The 23,992-nt window shown below is 43.3% G+C and overlaps 1 protein-coding gene across 1 annotated transcript in view; it reads right to left on the bottom strand.

Moving 5' to 3' along the window:
* Nucleotides 1-2,827: 2,827 nt before the first annotated feature.
* Nucleotides 2,828-23,992, bottom strand: part of RAB1A (RAB1A, member RAS oncogene family) — a 237,863-nt gene continuing 216,698 nt past the window's right edge. The window contains exon 6 of the mRNA XM_069608163.1: nt 2,828-4,232. Coding sequence (XP_069464264.1) covers nt 4,035-4,232 — 198 coding nt within the window. The 3' untranslated portion in view covers nt 2,828-4,034. The remainder of the gene's footprint in view (nt 4,233-23,992) is intronic.

The following is a 23,992-nucleotide window of genomic DNA, read 5'->3' as shown; positions in this document are numbered from 1 at the left end:
TTAGAATTCGATTAATTGTGGGTTGAGGGTACACTGCAGGGGGAACCTTGATTGGGTGCCATCTTTCCTAATTGGAAAAAGTGCTCCTATTCATTTGTGCTTGAGATGTGTTCTTGTAGAAGGTTACCCCAGTGTATTTCAATGGTTTTCATTGTAATTATCACCCCATTGGTGATTGCTGCCCCATATAAAGATTGTGTGATTTTCATTAAAATAAGTAAATACTGTATTCCCACCAACCGACCTGGTTCATGGTCCATTGTGACCCGGGGTATTTGTAAAAGGGGGTGTGAGACGGGTTGGTTATCGGCTCAATTCGAATTCGTAGAAAATAAAGAGAAAGTATTCAAACGGAGCGCTACATTCTAGGCTAAGGGCAAGAGTCCTGATCCGGTGTGTGATGCCCGGTTAGAATCCTTCACACTTTGGCTTAGCCTCTTCCACTGAATGACTCTTACTGTGGGAGCTGAAAGTATTTGCCTGCTTAAGAATATTTGTGGTCTCTTGTTTGTTCTAAATAATCTTTTCCTTCGACTTCTTACTCAATGATCCTAAATGCAACAGTGATATATTAATGTCCCCAGAACCCTAGCAATTCAAGTCACCTGAGGGTATAGGTAGTGTCTGTGGGCCATCCCAAAAGGGTATCTACTGATTTAGAGAGTGTGTATTTCATGAAGTGTATTTGAATGTTACTATTATATTGCTCCTTCTGAAGAAGGCTTATTCTAACTGACTGATAAATTAATAATTGTTTATTCAAGAAATCTTGAGTGTAAGTTTATTTGAATACGTGTAACTGTAAATCTCTGTAACTCCACTACAGCTCACATTGACCCCTCTTGCAATAAGCCTGGCTGCTCAACACGCTAACAAAACTGTGTAGTACTAGCTTATACCAAAAGGTTGGATTTCCTATACCTGTATTCAGAGCTGTGTGCAGTGTTCCCAGAGGGTACTGCATACAAACTTTGTCTAACACTAAGCCAATGGTACACACGGAGGGCTACTCTCAACAATGACTAGTGCCCACAAAGACAGCCTTTAAAGCAATTACCACCCAGTCCAGTACTAGGATTTGACCCCCATTTTACAAAATGATCACAGCTGTAAACCATTCCAGCAGCAAAGGAGATGAGGCCAGGGGTTAATCTGACTTGCAGTTATGTGCTGGTACAGGTGGTACAGGACCATGGGGAGATGGTGGTGACAGGGCAGCGCAGGGTTCGAAATTGAGGGGAGCTGGGAGTTATTTAGCTCCAGGTTAGCTTGATGCGAACAGCTACTAGGAGCTACCTTTGCCCCCCCCCCCATGCTGAATGATGGCAAAGAAGACACACCTAAGTGAATGTAACTGGGCATTAGGGACAATCTATAATGAAACATTAGGACATATATATGAAATTTAAAGCATGGGGTGGGGGGGGGGGGGGGGGGTCAAATAATGGACCAAAGTATCGGTTTCCATCTTATGTGGAAGTTAGATTTTCGGAATCCTTTATACTAGCTCCTCGTTCCCTAGTGGTAGCTCCCAGTTACTGTTTTATACTGGAAACCCAGGCGCTGCTTTTAGCTCCAGCTTATTCAATCTAATTTCAAACTCTGCAGAGAGACAGAGGCAACCATTAGCTATGATATTCTGGTAAGAATCACCCAGAGACCTTACTCCAGATTGATGTCTTAGTATTTCGAGGGGCATTCACACAGTACATTTAATGGGCAGAAAGGATCTTGCTGTAGTGTTGTGGGACAGTACCTGAAATAGAGAGATTTGTCAGAGGGTCTAAAGGTTACCATTTACTCTTAAGAACTTCAAACCAACTCATTGAATGCTAAACATGCCAGTGGCGACTGTGGTTCTGTGAACGTAATTCAAAGACTGCACATGACCAAAAGCACCACAAGTAGTCACTAATTTACATGTTCAAGAACCTTAATAAAACACGTTTTTAAAAAAGTGAGGGCTTCAAAATGGCAAGTCATGTGAAGGCATCACATTTTCACTGGTGCCCATAAAAAATAATTATTGGCCCAAACACACACATTCAGTTTATCCATCATAAAAGAGGGCCATCCATAATCATGTTTCCAGTAAGATTTTGAAATGGGAGTATTTAATGCCAAATTCTTTAAAGTACACCATAAAACGATTTTTAAAAATCGATGAAATAAATTCCCCAAATTTTCATTTTTTAGCTTTGTAATCTATGCTTTCTAGAAATACATGCAAATTAAAAACTGAATTTGTTTAACCTTAAGGTTCCTTACGATACATCAGCATACCATCCTGGTCTGCTGGAAGATGGCATAAACTTAACAGCACAGCACTGCATCATGGGTTTCAATACCACAGTCTGCTCCCCTCCTGCTCTCCCCCCCCTGCACCCTCCTCTCCTCGATGGGATAAACAGAGAACCACTTTATGAATACTAATTATGGTAATGCCAATGTCAGTTACCAAGTGCTCTCAAACTGGACTTCTGGCAATTCTGGATTTATTGTAAGTATTTTATTTCACTCCCCCCCCCCCCAATTCCTTTTGAGAATATCAAGACAGATATTAGGCAGTAAACACTGCTTTGTTGTGCTTATGAGAACAGCTGGTTAAAACACTTGAAATCTTGGTTCATCAAACAAAATGAATACTCACGTGACATCTCCAAACCCCTTCTTTAGCACTAGCTTCAAAATAAGGCCAGCAACACTGTTCGGGGCAGGCTTTGCAAAGCACCCGATATAATTCGGTCACAATCTCAACACCAAAACGTTAAAAACAATGTTTGGATTTATAAACCTTGGCCAAGGACTGAATAACTAACTAAAATAGTGATGTTAACTTATTTAATAAAATTAAAACAATGCTTGATTAAGATTCTGGGGGGAAACAGTAAATAAAACAGAACAGTTAAAATAACCACATTACCTTGAAAGTTAATGTCAAGGGAAGAGAGATCACTTTCCATTTCTGCTAGACTTCAGGGTTAACAAAGGTTAGCAAGTAAAACCATAAAATGACTGCATTGTATGGCATCTAATTAAACTAGGGGTACTGTACATTCAGCGTAAAGCATTCTACTTTTAAGAATGCCCATTCACTTGAAGGAATTTGTCTTTTTCCATAACAATTTCAAAGTGTATATACAGTGTTAACTTATATCCAAAGTATCAAATATGCAATTTAAAAATGTTAAATGCAAATTACCTAAGATAGGATAAAAATAACATTGCCAGGGGCCTCAGTCATGAGAATGATGCATGTCCAATGTACACTGATACAAGGCAACTCAAAAATTCAGTAGAACTATAAAAATGTATTTATCCCTAACTACAAGACAATACTTTTTCACCATAAGGTTAGATATTACTTCCAATACGTACAATATTTATTAAACATTTCTTCCGTTTGTTACATATTGGGCAACAAGTTACCAGTATTCTGTAGCCACAAATCATATACATGAAGAAAATATTAATCAGAGTAATCTTTCCATTTATCACTCTACAAGAAAGAACTAGCAAATCAGATCTTACATAGAACAGCTCACTAAACTTTATTTATGCATGGAAAGTGGCTGACGCGTATGCTGTTTGATACAAAATGGCTGAACTTCATCTTCAGAAGACTAAACCAGACATCTAGACATGGCAACAGGTACAGCAAAACAAATATATTTTCTAACCAACCACAGGACACAGTTTTGTACAGGTAAAGCAATAAGGAGTATACACACACACACACACACACACACACACACACATTTAGAAACCAGCGGGCGCACACACACACACACACACACACACACATACGCACACCCACCCACACCGGTTTAAAAGGTTCTGAAAATGAAGTTAACGGCCTCGAGTTAGGGGAATAAAAAAAAAGTCAGCAATTACCATTTCCAATCGCTGACTTTTGGGGAGACGGTAAGAATCTGTCGTAGTGCGGCTACATACAGTACAATTCAGGCAATTTCGTTTTGTCACTTAGGTTCAGATTGCAAATTCACTGTTGTGAAGAGACGAGGAGGCAGGTTTTAGCAGCAACCTCCACTGGACTGCTTGACTGGAGTGCTTTGAATTTTAACATTGGATTTTTCGGATCCACCAGATGTAGCTCCAGGTCCCATTCGTTTTTTTATTTCAGCCGCCATTGTCATGAAAGCTTGTTCAACATTTGTTGCATTTTTAGCACTCGTTTCCAAAAATGGAATGCCAAGGGAATCTGCAAATTCCTGTAAAAAGCAAAGTGAAAAAAACATCAAAACAAGCAACTATTTTATTTGTAAAACAAACTTACAATTAATAAATTGGGCTACATCCTGTATTATGAAAACATGGTGCTACAACACTATATTTTGCATATTGCACTGTCTTCTTAATAGGATTATTTGTATTCGACAAACGACGACTGCTTCTGTCAAATTAACTCAGATGGGTCCAGTCTTCATGATCACACTGCAAACCCATCCCCAATTAAGCATACAAGTTTACACATCATTTCACCTGACGCAGGAGAGTTCTCATAAGTGCAGCCTTTACAACACTAAGAAATTCTCAGTACACATCTATAATTTCACCGAAGCAAAAGCTGTAAAAGCAGCAATTGAAAGAAGCCTGTTTTGGAGTATAGGTCCTATGAAAAAGTGAATTATTGGCTTTAAAACCTCAAAGTGTGTGCTCTCTAGAAACCATCATTGCTGATATGTATAGGTTAAGCAAAAAGCAGATTAAGGGTTGGCTTCAAATACCTACGACACTCAAAGCGCTAATAAGTATAACTCTTTAGAAGTCATACTTCTCACATTCGTACAGCTCTCACTTGCCACAGATATGGCCGATTAAGCAGCTCAATGTACCATCACAGGGTCATATGTCAGAGTAGATGCATGGTTACTGGGAATTGGGTGCAGCGGGATATATGTAGGGAGGATTAGTGTGGCTGTGGTAACGTACAAATGTTCTGAACGAGTCTGATGCAGAGTGCCATAAGCAAGCCTATCCTAGTTTTTGTAAAGGAGTTGGGATGTGGTGTGACCTAGGCCAAATAATGCAAAGTGTTGTGCATGGCCATCTTGCTACGTACTGTGTGCAAGTCTTCCAGAGTAAAGTGTTTGTCAAAGCTTATGTAAGCTACTGTCCTGGGTGGCTGTTGAAACATGGCGGCTCCCATGTGCGAACTCTGGTTCCATGTGTTGTAGTTCACGTCAAAAAAAAGAGCATGCCACGTTAGCACCAGGTCAATGTAGCACCTACATGCATACGTAGGAGGGTCAAGGGTGTTGGACACAACCGCAGACCAAGCTATAGCAGAAGGTACATCACTTGAGGCCACTTCCGAAAGACTGACAGTTTCAGCCATTTTAAGGAAGGAAATACTGTATATGGTGTTGCCATCATCACAATCTGTGGGAGACTACTGGTACCCACTCTTCTATTGTGAGAAGCACATAACTCCACGCGTTGCCTTTATATGATACAGGCATAGACAAAGCCAACTTTTTAGTACTTTGAGTGTAAGGTGGGCGTCTATGCAGCAAATACTCTTTAAAACCCAGAATTCCAAAGTTTAGCTCTCTGTACAGAAGCAGTCATCCCAACGATAGCCCTCTGAATAGAGGCACTTGCAAGCAGTGCAGAACACTTGAACAAGGGGGTTAGTTTGGTCCATGTCGGAAAGGTTCTGCTTGAAGGAATTCAGGCCCTTCTCCACGAAAGACGCAAACAGTAGGTTTGTTCCCATTCAGAATTATTAAAGTTAAAAAAAAAAAAAATCACCAGTGTTTAAGCATCCTAGTCATGCGGCACCAGCAGTAAATCACATTTTAGAGTTTCAAGCAATGCTAGGCAAATCAGTACTTACTACAATAAGGTCTAAAATTCAATTATTTATTTTACATAAGGATCAAGGGACATACAAAGCAAAAGTGAAACGTAAAATTTTACAAAGAAAAAAGTTGATTTTAAGCACAAATGAACAATCAAGGGACATACAAAGCAAAAGTGAAACATGAAATGTGTACAGAAAAACATCAAAAACATTAGTTGTTTTTAATCACACCTGTGGGTTAGTTGCCCAAATTTCACTCCAAACTGCTTATAAGTCAGGGCTCCATGAAAGGACCTGTGTGTGACAGACTGAACGGAAAGTAATTTGTTCGTTTGTTAAGACCCCAAAAGCCAATGAAAGCATGCAGGTGTGATGGGATAGCTGGGGTGCAGATGGAATACATACACAAGAATCATTTCATGCCTCTGAACCTATCCGGTTCCTTCCAGTAAGGAAAGGGGGCATCCAACACCACTATATCATTTCAATATCTGCAATGAAACGGTAATTCTCTCTTTTTTAACTCACAAACGGAGTTAAAAGTCGTGGAATAGCAGAAATGGCTACAAAACAATCTAGGGCGAACCAATAGTAAGTAGCAAGCACTCGTGGAAAATCAGGGTACACATGCGGGTGAAAACACCATATTAAGCAGAGAACTGGTGCAAAGTAAAGTGGTAAAAGCAATGATACAGGAACGTGTTTGAGAAAAAAAAATCAGTTGGCTCACTGCTTATTAAAAGAAAAAACATTTCCCAAGTTCAGGAGGTACAGAATAGTTGGGTTTACCAAGATTAGACCCCAAAATGCCCCATCAAGAAAGAAGTCGCATTACTCTGAAGTCCTGTTCACAACAAAGCCCTTCCCTTGATATGGGAGTCAACATTCAAAGGGATTGGATCACAAAGTAAAAACATGAGCAGCAAAAACCTGAAAAGGCCCCGGAGTTCACAGGTTTTATTCCAGGCACAGGTATAGTAATGGCATTAATCCTGTATATGGTAAGCAAAACACATTTATATGAAAATCTGCAAAAAGCTTGAAAAGCGTCCTGAAGGTATTGCAGAATACCTTTTGTGGTAAATAAGCGTTCGTAGATGCTTTGAATGCAAAATGCTTCCTCTTGAAAGCAGGGGAGAAATCATTCGGGGAAAGGTCTGCCCCACTGATCAACAATGCAAAAAAACATTTGTCTTTGTCTGCTGGATCAGCTGAGGCAGCCCGTGAAAATAACTGGTCATGGCTAGCGGGCATATAAGCAGGTAACAAGAATAAAGTAGCTGCATGCAGGCCTATTATTTAGCGCCCAGATGGGACTGAGGATTCCCTCATGGAACTCGAGGGAACATTCAAGTGTTCAATGATAGCGGAATGTGTGCACCAGTTATGTTTACAGGATATTATCTTGATACAAGAGACATGGTTACTTCAGCCAGCTACCTTAGATGGATTTTGGTCCGTGACACAACCGGCAATTAGAAGAGGTTTACTACTGGTAGCGGTCAGGTTATCTTGGCCTTTGCACGTCAGGACCTTTGACGCTAGGTCAGGGATTTTAGCCTTGCACAGGATCACAAAATCTGGTCAAATCAATCTGCTACTAAATGACAGATACTATACAACAAGGCTATTTGCACCTTTAATTTGTTTTTATGTGGTTTAACGAAGATCTTGAGAAGGTATATGATATGGCATTTATAACGCGCCTATACACAAGTGTTTCAAGGAGCGACGAGGCAAGGGAGGGGGAACGAAGGGGAAGGCAGAACAACGATCCTACTAGGCCAGGTGTCATTCAGATCGTGCAAGTGCAGGGGAGGGGGAAAGGGAAAAGTGCGCGGGGAAGGGAGAGGTGAAAGTGCAGTACATGGGATAATTGAATAAAAAAGATAAATAAAAACGGCCACTGTCGGCAAAGTGCAGATATAAGTGCTGGTAGGGGGACTGTAGGGATACAGAAAACAGTCCCCCGGTGCAGGGGGGGGGGTCCCAGGGAGGCAGTGCAGGAGGGCAACTGGCGGGGCCCGAGAATCAGAAAGGGTGGCCAGGTAACCAGTGCAGTTTCTGCCTGGAATTGAGAAGGGGAGAAAGCAGAGGCAAAGAGGAAGGTTTTGAGGTGCTTCCGGAACTGGAGATGGTTCTCCTCAAGTTTCAGGGAGGCAGGAAGGCTGTTCCAGAGAGAGGCCCCTGCCGAAGAGAGATATCTACCACCAACTTGTTGCTTGGAGAAGCGACTGACCCTGAGGGAGTTGGATGCAGATGAGCAAAGAGCTTGAGAAGGAAGATATTTAGGAAGAGAGAGTTGCAGGTATTGCGGCAGAAGGCCTTGTGGACAATGCAGAGGGTTTTGAACTTAATCCTTGCTGGTGGGCTGGTTTGTTCGGGAATTCATTTGTTAACCTGGTGGGTGATTTTAATTCAAACTGTTTTGCGGACCATCCCAGTAGAACACTTAATGGGACTGTACAATCACAACATCAACTGAACCTGGAAAGGGGAGGACTGTAGTAGATTGGTTGTTGTTGCGATTGAATGGCAATATTGAGGGGCTCTTCTAGGGGAACAGACGTGCCATAGGAAAAATTAATCGTCAAGTACTGATTATATTTTTGCATCTGAACTTATTTTTAATAGGCGCCAAAGTGAGATCATTCCCTCTTAGGTTAGTCATCATGACATGCTATTCACGACCTCAGAACATTTTTACAAAGATCAAAGGGCAACTTGCTTGCCACTGATCGAAATGAAGGGGCAATATAAATCAACCCCTGAAGACTTGACCAGATTTATTAGAAAGATTACAGAGGAAAATGTTTCCTTTGGAGGGCCCCCTTCAAAAAGACCTTTCAAGTATGATACGGAGATCCAAGCGAATAAGAAAAGAATGAGGTTACAAGTGAGGCTAGTCAAATCCTCGCGGATCTCGGAAGAATTAAAAAGTAAATAACTACGAACAATTTGCCAGCGATAAAAATAGTGTAAACGTACCAAGAGCAAAAATTGCCCAATCTGATGGCAAACGTATGTAAAAACAATTCTCAGGAAATATGACACATTTTGAAAATTAGTATCAACCATGAATAGATCCCAAACAACTATCCAAGAAAATCCCATCCTGGAATCCTCCCGGTGGGATAATTATTCCAAGGTTTACTCCCTAGCGGGTGTTGAACTGGCAGAGGAAGGGTAGTGTTTAAGGTGGGAGTTGGAGTTTGATGTAAATGATATCAGTTTGTTAATTGCGCAAATTAAACACAAGGGCACCGGGCACGCATGGACTACAATTGCATTTTGAAGGACAATCCTTCATAATGGGTGAGCATTTTAACCTATATATTCCATCAAATTATCAGCAACAAGTAAACACCTAGGAAAACCTCTATAATAGTGCCAATCTACAAAAAGGGCTTTAAATTAGACCCAATGAATTACAGACCGATTGCTCTGCTGGACGCAGAAATATTCTGGTCTATTATCCATAGAGATCTGAACCATTGGCCCAAGTTTCATAACATCTTAAAATGATTTCAACCTGGGTTAAGGAGTGGAGTGGGCAATAACCTAAATGGTTAGTTAATTGATGAAATTCAGAGGCTTTCATGGAATAAAGGCGCCAGGCACGGTCCTTATGGCCAGTATAGACCTTTCATTGGTATTTCACACTGCGGACAGGAATAGACTTTGGGAAAAACATAAATTGAGGATTGCCGAAACATTTGCTGAACATACTGATCCATCTGCATTCAAATACTAACTTACAGGTGAGATGGCTAGTGTCAATGGTTTTGGAGATTTTGCCTTAGATGTTGAGACGCGAGACAGGGGTGCATTCTTGCACAATGTCTATATAACCTATTTACAGCCGACATGGCTAAGTAGCTTGCAAACACTGTCTTTATTTCTCTTAAGGTGAACAGGGCCAAGTTTGGTTTCTCATATGCGGATGTCATTCTTCTCACCTAAGCTAACACTCTTTCTAAGCCTCAAGACATAATTTGTTACCCGATCCTGGCTTTTAAGATTACCCGTCCATGGATCTACCCTTGGCAGCCATGGCCAGGCAGCCTGCTAAGGATGTGAGGCAAAGGGCAGCTCCCTCCCCGTTAGCCCCTGTTCGCCCACAGACCACCACTTAAGCACCGTAGAGCTGCAACTAAGTTAAGGCGGAACAGGTCGTGAATACAGCCATTACTGTGCTCATTTAAAACCCTGCCACTTCCATATTACCATCAAACCAGAACACTGTGTAGATTACTTGCTTCACTCTCTAGATAGCCCAATGTGTTGCACTTAGGTGTATTTTGGGGATAGAAAATGTATAGCACTTAGATGGATTGTTAGGGGTAGGAAATGTGTGACCCCCAGCTACATTTTGGGGGTAGGGACGATATTTAGTAAAGGTAACCTGTCTATTGCGTTTAGAGAATCCAATTATACTAGATCCCATGGTAGTCTGCCTGTCACGCTTAGATGTACTAGGACATCCAGTCTATTGCACTTTATAGACTTAGCGGTAGAACATCCAGTCTATTGCACTTTATAGACTTGATGGTAGCCTGTCCATAGTGCCTATAAGAGTGTAACGAGGGTTCTCCCCCCCCCCCCAGACTATCCCAAGTCACATCGACATCAAGGATAAAGCTCCATCTGAGCTCAAGGTACATATAAACTCACCACTTTGGTGGACATCTGCCAAGGGACAGCTATCCATCCACAAACATTAGACGGCAGCTATGACCTACGACAAATTCAGTCTAGACACAACAAATCTCTTGCACTCTCCCTCAGCACCCACCCACATACCTGCCCTCTTGTTGAGTTACTTACTGGAGCCTAGCCAGTCCATCTAATCGCTAATCTTTGCCAAATGCACACACATTCAAAGCCTTTTGAGAATGTTCCCATACCTGGACTTCGGTCCTCAAGGGTGTTGAGATCATAAAGGGAAAGGACGCTACTATTACAATACTCACATTGGGCTACAAAGACTTTTGACAGCATTTCATAACTACACCTTGAAGAAGGACCTTGTAATTAATAGCAGCAAGTATAAAATCATTCATTTTTTAAGTAAAATAAAACCGATAAACACTGAACTGTTTAATTGTTGGCTGAAAAACGAAAAGCTGGAGCTCAATGAACTAAAGTACTTGAGCTTTAGGGTCATCAGAGGTCCATCCTGAAAACACTATGGATTTGTTTAGAAAAGAAGGCCATCCAAATAAGAACACAAATGCAGTACTTACTAACTCCCTGAGATTTTCCCTGAATCCCCCAATTAAATTCTACGAAGGGACAGTGATCCCAGCGTTTTTTTATGGTCTAGAGACCAATTGCCTCCTGCAAGATTATCATCTCTCTAGATTTGAGGGTTTGATATGGAGAAAAGTCCCAGGTCTCCCATCATGTGTGCCAGCAGTTATATGCTATGAGTTGGGGCCGAGATCGTTAAACTATCGCTTATGAAAAAATGGATTCTTTGTAAGAATCAGAATTCTCCTAGGAACACTCTTTACGAATTGCTTGGTAATAGTCGTCAGAATACTACTCCCTCCTTTGTGAGCAAATGTGAAGAAACAATGGTAGCGAAAGGTAGGTCACTCTCCAACCTATTGGGAAAACCTAGGCGGAGCTATAAAGCTGCAGATATTGCATGACTGGTGCCAAACCTGTAACACATTAAATAGATGTAATAATTATTCTAATATTCATAATGAACAAAAGAAATTAGGGGTTAGAAGTGTGCACCTGACCCAATCGCCCTCACCTTATTTGAGGAGGTTGATAATATCGCAGTTGCATTTTTTTAAACAAAAGGGTATTGCAATGTACTAGATATAAATTAGACCCAGATACAGCGTTATGTAGGTTCTGTGGATCAGATCGAGAAACTCTGAAACACCCAATAATGGAATCTAATGTCCTCTTGGTTACAGGAATGCACCCAAAGGGGATTGGCCAGCTGGCTGTCCTTGAAGGACAGCTACCCAACTGTGTGAGTGACAGCTAGGCTGCGAATGAAAGGGAACGACTTGCATAAAAAGGCGAGGACTTTTGCAAGGAAGGCAGAGTCGACCACTGGACAAAGGAATCTGAAGAAGAACTTGAAAGAAGCTTGCTGCAACTCCTGGACCGTTGGTTTACTCAGTGAAGCCCTGCTGCAGTGCTGAATCTCTGAATTCGCCTCGACTAGAGAAGCCTTGCAAAGGAGGACTACTCCCCTTGGGTTGGTGGGACCAATAGACCCCAAGTCGAACTGGAAATCCTTTCTGCTGCAGGAACCGAGTGCCAGGGGACATGAACACCTAAATCGAGTGCATAGTTTTTAAGCCCGCCCCAAGCTCTAAGAAGATCCTCTGGACTCCCTCGAAGCAGGGCTGACCAAGCTTGAGCCACCTCAGAGTGCTGGACTCCAGAAGCAAGGAAAGTCCACAAGGTGTCCAAGAACCCCAGTGGTGCCATTTGCGAGTAGCTGAAACCTTGAGTAGCTGAAACCGCGAGATGCCACTGATCTGAACTTTGCTCATTGCTACCGCCGACCTTTGAATCGTAGTACAGGAGTCCCCAGACGTCCTACCTCTTGTCCCCACGACTGAGGCCCAGGAACAACAGGATCTGCCATACTACAAGAGGAACAGAAGCCAACTGGAACCATTTCTTCAGACCTAAGGTGGTACTGTGAACTAAAGGGTACTTAGCTCTTGTGTAGCTTGCTTGCTCTTACTTGAGACTTGCATTTGCTTCCTTTTGCAGAGTTGACCTTCAACAGGCTCCCAGCTTGTGGCCCAACAGTGATTGCTTTTTTCAACACACTCTATATACCATTGTGCAAGACTTTTTACTTGCCTTCAAGAAGTGCCTCAGCTCCTCTAGACTTTGCTCAATTGACATTGGCTGTCCTGGTGCCCTGAAGACTCTTCTAACCTGACTTTTTAACTAGCTCTCCAAAGGCCATACATACCTTACTTGTATAGCTGGGAAAGGGTTAATCTACATTGCCCTGGGGGTTCAAAAGTGCTTAGCTGTTTTAGAAACTTGTTAGCCATTGTTTCCTTCCCTAACCTTTTCCTTTCTGCCACGACATCAGTATAACCATTTAAGTGTGAAAAGTGATATATTAATGTCCACAGTGTCCTTTAAGTCACCCCAGGGTGTAGGAAAAGCTGTGTGCCATCCCAAAAGGTATCTACTTACTTTATTGAACTGAAGGAGTGTATTTTGAAGTGCATTTCTATTGTTGCCAATTGCTCCCTTCTAAATATGACTTATTTTAAAACTGACTGTTAAATGAATATAGTTATTTTATCAAGATACCTTGAGTAGAGGTGTTTGAATACTTGTCACATTGACCCCTCTTGAGATAAGCCTGGCTGCTCAGTCACACTACAAACCTGTGTAGTACAGGCCTATACCAAAGGTTGGGTTACCTATTGCCAAGAGGACAAGGCTGGTGTAGTCTCCCACAGGGTTACTACATACAATCTTGCCTAACATCCACCTCTCCCCCTCCTCTGCTAACCACCTCAATGCCGCAGAGACTGGTGGCCTGGTCCCTCATGAACCTTACAGGTTCCAGGCACTCTGCTGAGTGGGTGGGGTGGTTGCTGGTGTCGAATGGGCAGTGCCCTTGGGTCCCCCACCCCCATCTAACTTGTGAGATAGACATGCCCCCACACCCCTGGGATTCCACCCCACCTCTAGCACTTCACCAATGGACTCCTCCGTTGGCACCCCTGACACTTACCCTCGTGGACCCCACTAGCACTTGACACCCGATTGCCTACCCCCTCCCTCCTGCACTTCCTCCCACTGCACGCACAGTCTTAATGTCACAAGGCCTAATAGGACCGTTATGGATGTTTGCCATTTATTGTTAATTTCTACTGTTTTATTCTGTTACCTTCCGTTTTGCCTTGTGGTGCCTTGACATTTCTTGATGTACAGATGCCTTACAAATGCCCAATAAATAAAGTAAAATAGTATTCCAGGATGGAAAGTATCCATTTTAAATCACCAGCTGATTTAAGCATTCATAACAATTAAATGGGACAGGATTGTTTTGCTAATATGGAGTCAGTCATGCAGCACCTGCTAAAGTTTCAGCCATACACTGCAAGACAGCCACTGAAGGGACAGGAGCCCACAGAAAATTATAAGGTCCAAGCCTTGCAGCTACTGTGTATAAGAGAACTGCCATGTTCTAACCTTGGAGCTTCACCAGATGTTCACATTCATTTCCGTGCCCACTCCTAAAGAGTCTAGAAAGAGGCCATTCTCCATACATCTGCACCATACTGCAAGTTAAGGCTCCATCAAAAGCACAGTATTAATGCAGAAGAACGCATCTGTTGCTACCATGTACACTTTATCTTGAACTCTAATTTGCTCTAGTGTCCAGCCTAAAGCAAGGTTTGTTCAATCCAAGGGGCAAGATTAAAATAGTAAGCAATTTTACGATATTAATACAATGGGTTGGTTTTGGATAATGATTCCAAGCACAGTCCAAACCAAGACATCTATGGATCTTTGAAGCCCTTGGTAGTCGGAACAAGAATATTTTCTGTGCAAATGATGCTATTCAGGAATTCAGAACACAATTGAAGGGTATGTGGGGGGTCAGTAAGAGCTAGATATCTAATATAGTGGTCAAACAATACTTTTAGAATTAGAACGTTGCAATTTCAATGTACAGGTAATCTAGTGGAATATCAAGTGCTAGAGAGAAAAACAGAAAAGACGGGCTAAAACCACAAAGTGGGATTCACTTTTACAATAGGTGCGACCACCAGGAGCTTGCTGTGTACGGAGAAAATCAGTAGTTTAAACAATCTGATCATCAGAAATAAAGTCAGGGGAACTACAGGAATACCATAGGTTATATGTAGATAGAAGCAAAGGTTCACATTTGCAAACCAAATAGATCTATAATAGGTCTGCAATTGGTTTAGTTAAACTGAGAAGCAATACAAGCAATCGACGTAAAGTCTTAATTATCTTGCAAAACCCAGGCCTTTTGACAACACTTCCCAAAAACAGAATCCTTCCTTTTCACAGCTGGAATGATATTCTGCCGTTTCCGAGATCTAAAATGAACTTTTCAATTATTTATTTAGTTTTTAAAAGGTTAATCAAAATTTCATAATCAATAAATGATAGCAGTCTGGAAGATGTTTTGCTTTAAAAGTATCAATGTTAGGCTGCAAATTCCAAAACACTGCCACTTCTGTGCTATTCTTCCAAGTGGCTACACCAAGTCATACCAAGATATAATTGGAAGGCAGAACCCCCACTACCTCCTCTGCTACCACTGCCTTGACGGGTGGAACATCTTTAACAAATGACAGACATGGACTGCTTTCAATGGAGGGGGCAGAGGGGTAACCTAAAAATAGAAGCAAGATAAGGGAAAGGGAGTTAAGACTGTAGTGATATCTCCGTGTACGAGACCATTGGCATGCAACCTCTACCCTTCTAATAAATGCCTTTGTTTATAGCCACATCATTTTAAAACAATGTGTAGTTTTATAAAGCATGGTCCAGGCCCGAACAGACATCAGAACTGTGTACAATAAATAGAAAAATCTATTGATAACCGCGAGGTCACAGAAACAGATATGAAGCAAAATAGTCAGCTCATATTTACACTACACATCTTGTCATGACACTTTAAACAAGCTGATTACGTTTCTAAGACAAATTCTAACACAAGAATGATTCTATTTTCAAAACATTAGATCTCTCAGGAGAGGCCTATAACACGAAATTACCAATCAGAGAAAGCAGTGGGAAGAGTGATACAACAGACAGCAGATATCTTAAAGGATCGGGCCAAAAATAACCATGAGCAAAAGTGTGGCAGTACTCGGGAGGGACTCCCCAGCAATGGATTTCCTTTGTTTCAGCAGCACTTCAGTGTTTTGGCACCTGTTTCTCAGCACCAATGAAGAACGCAAAGCTCTGGTTGGAAGTACTTGCTCCCTCAGTCCTGGACTATGGTGACGGAACTCTGGATCAAGATTTCCTGCTTCTACAGGGTACTCTGGATGCCCACAAAGATTTGGCTGGATTCGGACTATGCAAGACGATGCACTCGTCAATGGTCACAGGACCCCTGGCATTGGGCTTCTGCAGCTCTTGTGAGGCACAGCAAGTCAGGGGTTGCACCAAATGGAAGTTTGTCTTGAGGCTAGCTGGTCCCACCAGCATAAGGGAGGAAGTTGTCCCGTGCGGGTCTTACCAGTAGATTTAAAAATGGGGTCAGCACAGCTGCAGGTCTTCACTGGGTACTTCGCGGCCCAGATGGGTGCTGCTGGCATCTCTGCACGTCTTCTGCTTCTGATGTTCCTCTCCAGTGGCCGACTGTGTCTAGTCCCAAAAACCTTGCTTTGTATGCGATTTCCCGTTGATTCATAGCCCAGGCTGTCAATCACACTGCAGGGTGGCTGTCCTTTTAGGACAGCGAGCCGGCCAATCGGGACTGGTTTCACTCCGGCACATCTAGAGACAAAGGGCGCAGATGTTTCAGGAGCCTCCCTCACTTCCTGCCTTTCCAGACAAACTGCAGTCTGGGCAGGCTTCAGAGCTGAAGCCCGCCAAAGTCAAAACACACAAAGGACTCCACCTGTTTCAACTAACAGAGTAAGCGCCAAGAAGGAACTACCAAACAGAAAATGGCGAAAGAAGAAAACCGGGGCCATTTTGGAAAAATGGTCACCCATGGATGCTGTACTGCAGCGGAGGATTCAGCCTGCGGTAGAAATGCACACTAGTAGTAAAAAGTAAACCACTGCCACCAGCCATTTAAAGTATGTTAGTGTAACAAAAAATGTCACACGAGAAGTGGGATGGGGAATTGCCAAAACCCTCCAAGCACTCCACATAGGGTGGTGTGTGCTGCTCCCGCAAACAGAAAGGTAAGTAAGACAGGGATCATCTTAGTATCCTTGGGAATGGTAGTTCACCCAAGAAAATGTAAACATTCAGAGAAGTCCAAGGGACTTTTCAGTGGCACTGCACCTAAGGTGCTGTGTGTCACCATGCAAAAAGCATACGCCTATGGAGTTTGACAAACTCCATAAAACAGTGAAACACAAAAACCCTAGTCAGGAAAAATACATGAGTGAGAAAAAAGGTCCCACTCACTCAGCAGGAAAACATCTGAAGTCCAGCAAAAGAGCTGGGGGGGGGGGGGTCTCTAAAGGTTAAAGGGAATTAGCAGGGAATTAGCACAGAAATGAAAATTCTCCTTAACAAGCATGTTCAGCTGATTACATATCTTTTCGTGAGTATCCTGAAATAAGAGCACTCTGAAGGCTGTCCTGTTCTGTAGAACAGAACATTGCGGCAATGCGAGGTTACTTTCTGTTAATGTGATGATTTAAGTGAAAGAAGAGGCTGCCAAAAGTAAAATTGTGCTACGCAAGACCATTTTGCCTTGCGTCATGGCAAATCGATTATGTAACAAGAATTCCATTTTGTACTTGTATATGAACTGGGACTGTATGAAAAGCAGACCGCAACCCAAGGCCTGTTTCCTACTAGCATGCACCATTCTCAGTCTTCATGCAGCTTATCTGGCTGCCAGTCTATACCTCAGCTATCACATTCCCAAAACTACTTATTGCATAACTATTTGCTCTTTTAAAAGGGCAGTCAATATGGTTTTAAAAAATTGAAGCAGTTTAGTTTTATAAAATTCAAGCCATTTAGTTTGTGGGGCATTGCAAATAAATTACTTTTGAAGAAATGCAGGTCACGTTTAATTCAAGAACTGCCCGAGAATGTAACAGTAGGGAATTGTAACCAGCTTTATATTTGGGTATAGTTTTAAAAACTGTCAAAACATTGAAGAGCAGGCTTCTGGGAGGAGCGTCCCAGGGCATTTCCTAAACATAGCGCATCAGGGCGAAACACTACAAAGCAAGATAGAAGAAGCTAGTCTTAATATCTTGTAATTACAGTGCTCAACATTATTAGACATGGGAAAGTAGACTATATTGGACAATACTATTCACTTATTATTGCATGTATATGTTCAATGAGAAAGCAAAATCTATATTTTACAGCTGCAAAAGTGTTTTTCCTGTTGTGCAATCTATGCAATGAGTTTGCGCTCAATGGAATGTATAACTAGAGCAATAGCTCCTTAGCCACTAAACACTGGATGGAATACATTACTCACCGTAATTGTATTTCTGGTGCTTTTATCTGCTTAGATTCACATGTTATGCATAGGCCGACATCTAGTGGAGGCTGCAGAGTATTACAGTTTTTCGAAACTCGAAAATGGTCGAAAAGGGGCGTGCCAATAGTACTATCCCTATTGCGACATCCCCTGTACCCATGATCCCTCATGCGTGTAGGTCCCTCGGATTGTATTTTTGCTGACATGAGGAGTAGCGCGAGTACAGAGTTTCCAAGCAGATATATAAAAAGCTCATGAAAACATCTATGCACGTTCTCTCTGGGGAGGAAGGGGTGGGTGCATGTGAATCTAAGCAGATACAAGCACCAGAAATACGATTACGGTGAGTAATGTATTCCTTCTGATGCTTGTGTAATCTGCTTAGATCACAAGCTATGCATAGATTAGCGAGCAGTGTTATGAGAAGGTGTTGGGTCCAGAGAAGGAGTAGCAGCAAATAGAGGTTTTAGAACCGCTTGTCCCACCTGTGTATCTGTCTTGGAATGGGTGTCAATGCAGTAGTGCTTAGTGAAGGTATGAACTGAGCTCCATGTAGCTGCCTTACAAATGCGGTCTAGGGGGACATTTGCAATGAAGGCTAAAGTGGCCCCGGTACCTCGTGTGGAGTGGGCTCTTGGTATTACAAGCAGTGTTTTGTCTGATAATGAATAGCATAATTGTATACATCCGACTACTCATTTGGAGATGGCTCTTTTTGAAACCAGTTCTCCCCGTCTGCATGTAGCCATGGAGACTAACAGTTTATCAGACTTCCTCAGCGGTTTGGTCTTATCTACGTAGTAGAGAACTGCCCTCCTCACATCAAGTGTATGGAGTTTGACCTCGGCTGATCTTGTTGGCTTCTGGAAGGCGGCCGGGAGCTCGATGGACTGGTTTACGTGAAACTTGGAGATGAATTTAGGTGAGAACTTAGGGAGCATCCATAAAACCAATTTGTCTTTATGAATGATAAAGGGTCCTGCACTGACAAGGCTTGGAGTTCGGAGACTCTTCTTATGGGGTTAATTGCCACTAAGAAGGTAGTCTTATAGGTTATGTGTCTAAGAGTAGCCTGATACAAAGGCTCGAAGGGGGGTCCCGTGAGTTTTGCTAGTACTACATTTAGAACCCAACTAGGCGGGGGATGGGGATTAGAGACCGAACGGTGTAGTCTCTTTGCTCCCTCCATGAATGCCTTAATGACTGGCACTTTCCACCATGAGATTTTGCTTTGAGAGGTGGTGTATGCTGATAAAGCTGCTAGGTGAACTTTGAGAATTAAAGACCAACCCTGAATCCAACAGGTGGAGCATGCAAGTAAGAATGTGTGATGGAGTACACTCCAAGGGGTTTATCTGCATAGATTGACACCAAATGATGAATCTCTTCCAATTGTGGAAATGGTGTCTGGCTTCTGTGCTTCTTTTAGGATGTCCATACACCGGTGTGGAAGATTAAGGTGTCTGAACCCTGACTTCAGGAGCCATGCTGCCAGGATCAAAGAGTGAGGTTGGGGATGTATTGCTGACCCCCCCCCCGTGCGGAGTCAACAGATTGACCTGGTACGGGAGTTTGATGGGGTCGCACATCACCAGTTTGCGCAGATGTGGACACCATGGTTGTCTCGCCCACATAGGGGCAACCAGGATGAGTGTCATCTGTTCCCTGTGTATCTGGTTTACTACCCTGCTGATTAATGGAGTCGGGGGTGGGGGGCGTTCCCCTTGGAGTCTGGTAGGGGGAATCAGGACGCAAAGTCTGGGCATTGCTTGTTCTCTTTTGTAGCGAACAAGTCTAGAGAGGGGTAGCCCCAAAGAGATGATTTGGTCTACTACGTCTGAGTGCAGTTGCCACTCATGCTCTATTGGCAGAGGATCTCTGCTGAGAGAGTCCGCTAGAGTGTTGAGTACCCCTGGCACATGTTGGGAGGATAGGGCCATCCCTCGTCTGAGTGCCCACTTCCATATTTTCTGCGCCAGCTTGGACAGATTTGGAGAGTGTACCTACCTGTTTGTTGACATAGAACATAGCGGTAGTGCTGTCCGTTAGGACTTGTACCGATTGGTTCGTTAGATGTTTTTTCGAAGGCTTGTATGTATTTAAGAGGAACCTTGGCTAGGATTATATCCGGTGCCTCTGTATTTTGGCCCCTAAAGCGATGAAAATTATTGCCACCTTTTTGAGCTGGTTGTTCGTTTGTCAGTCGGCCAAGGCTTTTTAGTGTCTCATTCTTCCTTGGCGGACTTTAGAGCATCCTCAATTGCTTTACCAAATACATTCTGCTCAACAGGCATGTTGAGTAAGGTAGCTTGAGTTTCCAATTTAAACCCTTTCTGTCTAAGCCAGGCGTGGAGTTTTAAAATAGTGGCTTCCGCGACAATGCGGCCAGCGCTATCCGCTGCGTCAAAGTTGTTTTTCAGAAGAACATCAGATGTAGCGCTGCCTTCGGCAGCCAGAAGGGAGAGTATGTATATAAGTGGCTCTGGTGCTGACTCTGCCAGAGCCGTCACCTCATCCCATTTGGTGCAGTCGTAGCTGGATAGTAAGGTGGAATTATTTGCTATCCGAGCTTGGCATGCAGCCGATGACGCCATCTTTCTACCCATGGCATACAGTTTTTTACTCTCCTTGTCTGGAGGAGATCTGAGGATGCCAAGTGGGTACCAGCTCTCCTCCTGGTAATGGTGACTACCAAAGAGTGTGGCCGAAGTTGTCCCCTTATATATAAAGCATCGGAAGGTGATGGGCGGAAGAGCTTCTCAATTCTAGGGTTTACCACCCTGGTTTCATTAGGCCTTTCTAAGGAAGGCTGAATCCTTCTTTGGACTGACTTAAGCAGGTGAATACATTGGGCTGCAGGTTTCTTGTCGCCCAAGATATTTTCTGCAAAATCCTTTTCCTGTTGGATCTCCTGCGTTTCGATCCCGAAATGCTCTGCAGCCCTTAGGAGTATATCATTGAACAGGGGTGGTTGTCCACAGGGGAGTCTTGTAAAGGAGGGTCTTGCGGGACCGGAGAGTCCATTGCAAAAACTACTGACTCATCTTGATCCTGATCGTCCCCACCTTCCCCCTGGCGTCGTACTCATCGACGTCGTCATAATAAGGGTCATCCTCATCCATGTATACATCACCCCCTGCATCCAGGTCGTACAGGGCCGAGGAGAGGCAGGGAGTTTTGGGGACTGGTTCCACCCCCCCACCCACCCACGAGTCCCTATCCTTAGAGAAGCTGGACTTGTGTTTTTCTTTATGATCCTTGCTCTTAGAGGAAACTTTTTTGGAGATAGGGGCCTTTGGGGTCTGTTCAACAGAACAGGCCAATCCTGACTCCCTAGCTTTGTCCCCAGGTGTAGGCCAAGTCTCGACTGCAGGGATGGCTTGCGCAGCGATTTTCGACGCCGCAAGGCCGGGCTTGGGTGTTTTGAGTCCAATGTCTTTTGTCTTAGCGGGCTTGTCATGAGACAGCCTTAAGGGGCACTCCGAGGACTTCTGATCAGAGGATCTGCCCTTTGTCGTCGACTCTCGGCGTGCGACTTCGCTCGCACTTCCGTGGGGAGTGTGCTTAGTGTGGGGGAGTGTTGTGCCTTTGCCGCCGGGTGCCTTCCCCCTTAACAGGACTGCCGGCCTGTCTGTTAGGGTCAGGGGCTGGCACTGGGGAATGTCGAGGCTCCCTGTGCCCCTCGCCGTCTTCGCTGGGCGCCCTTTCAACGTCCATGGCAGCCTCTGCCTGCATGGGTGATGCCCAATGCTTTGTCTGCCTGTCCTTGAGGGTCTTGGGTCGGAGCAGTTTACAGGCCCGACAGAGAGCCTTGTCCTGGTCTCTGTGCAAACAAAGGTTACACACCCTGTGTTTGTCGACCCACGTATATTTCTTATTGCAGGATGGGCAGAATTTAAAGGGAGTACGCTCCATTTTGTTGGCAGACAGCTGGGTGATAATGGGAAATGGTGGGAATATACATGTTTATGACCACCCCCCACTCTCCCTACTGTAAGGCCGAGGCCGAAAGGGCCTTCCAAGGCCGGGTGGCGCCATCAAAATCCTTGTTCGACAGTCAGCTTTGTAGTCTTCCTGGAGTCTTCACCACGTCGACACACAGCGTCGGTAAAGGACAGAAAGATACTAACTTAAATTATAAATGTCAATGGCGTAAGGCGAAATGCACTCCGCAAATATGCGACTGCTCACAATGGTGGAAAAAAACAATCTGAGGGACCATGGGTACGGGGGACGTCACAATAGGGATAGTATTACTGGCACTCCCAATATATTTATCAGACTTAATTTACTGAAACTACTCTCAATCAAAAAAGCAGCTATAAGCAAGATCTTGCAGGTGGCCCACACATTTGAAAACAAATCTTTCTTTATATGGTGAATATGTTGCAACAAAGCATTTTTACCATTGAGAAGCCGTAATTGTTAGATTTGTCAATAACTACTCTAGAAAACCAGGAGTGTGCTTTTTTTTTAATAGCGCACACAGTAACAATCATTTCTAGGAACTCCCAAATTCTGGTAGCTAATACACAGTGGGATTAAAAGAATTGCCCAGGACCACTAACTATGGTGATGTGGGGGAGCCGACATTTGAGTAGTCTGCAATCTAGGCACTAGACCCCATATCTTACCAACTTTAGTTGGCACATGCGTTAATTGGATCCAAAAGGTTTTGATTTTACAGCCACCAGCGTTTCTCTAAACCGCTGCATATAAAAGGGGTAAACAGAAGTCTGCAAGCACTAGTGCCAGGAACACATGAATGGGTTACAGCCAGAGAGGACAGAAACAAGGGACAAGGAAAATAGGATGAAGCAAGAAGTACAGTATATTGTAGGAATGAGAAGCTTCATTCCAAGATGGCAAACAGGAAGCGGATGGGCAGTTGGCAGAAATGGAAGAGGGACAATAGTAGGCACAGGTTAAAAATTGTAGAATTACACAGACTGATTGCCTGTCAACGATTTGCACGGGTCCTTCTGTCACATATCTTTCATTAGCCTAGTTCATTTTCAGTTTCCACCAGCACGTGGGCATTTTGCTCTTTTCCGAGTGACAAAACATTTGTTCCATAAGGAACAAGTTACTTTCCTGTAACTATTGTTCTCCAGCATGGGTCTGGCATGGATTCACATGCTCATGAATATTCCCCATAGTCAGGCTGGGAATCCTCGGTAAAAGAAAAAACAGTTTCACTTTCACTTGCAAACTGTATTTCTCCTCCAAACCAATCACTGTACTCTGGGTCATACTGCCCCTAGCCAATGACTGCCTTCGCCCTAAGCCCATCCCTGGCAGCCATCTTCAGATATGGTAAGCACGTAAAGTGGCAGTATGACCACATATTTCTTTAATTGGAACTCCTCTTTGGAGAGCTGACGAGGCTGCAATACCCCAGGTTGAATGAGCACTGAGGTGTTGAGGAGGCTCTTTTCCTGCCAATTCATAGCACTCTATAACAGTTAGTAGTATCCATCTTGAGATGGTCCGTTTTGTGATAGGTAAACCAAGTTTATGTCCTGCATAACCCAACAAACAACTGGTCTGCTCGTCTAATCCTTGCAAGTATGGTAATATAAAAACAGAAGGCACGCCTCGGATCCAGCCTGTGCAATCTCTCTTCCTCTTTCCCTGGATGGGGAGGAGGGTAAAATGAAGGTAAGGTTATTTTTTGTGTGATGTGGAATTCTGAGACCACCTTTGGGAGGAAATTTGGCTTCACTTGAAGAACTACCTTATCTTTGTGAAAGATTGTATGAGGAGGTTTGCAAGATAAAGCTTGCAACTTGCTCACTCTTCTGGCAGAAATTAAAGCCACTAGAAAGACTGTTTTAAGAGTGAGAAACCCTAATGGACAGGAATGAAGGGGTTCAAATGGAGTACCCATTAGAAATTTTAAAACTAGGTTTAAATTCCACAGGGGAACTTGAAAAGGAGTTGGGGAAAAAACATTAGTCAACCCTTTCAGAAATTGAATG

The sequence above is a fragment of the Ambystoma mexicanum genome, chromosome 4q, assembly GCF_040938575.1.
Source record: "Ambystoma mexicanum isolate Mex_15411 chromosome 4q, UKY_AmexF1_1, whole genome shotgun sequence".
In the NCBI taxonomy this organism is placed as follows: Eukaryota; Metazoa; Chordata; class Amphibia; order Caudata; family Ambystomatidae; genus Ambystoma; species Ambystoma mexicanum.
The sequence above is the reverse complement of the archived record's forward strand: the minus strand, read 5'-3'. Positions and strand labels throughout refer to the sequence as shown.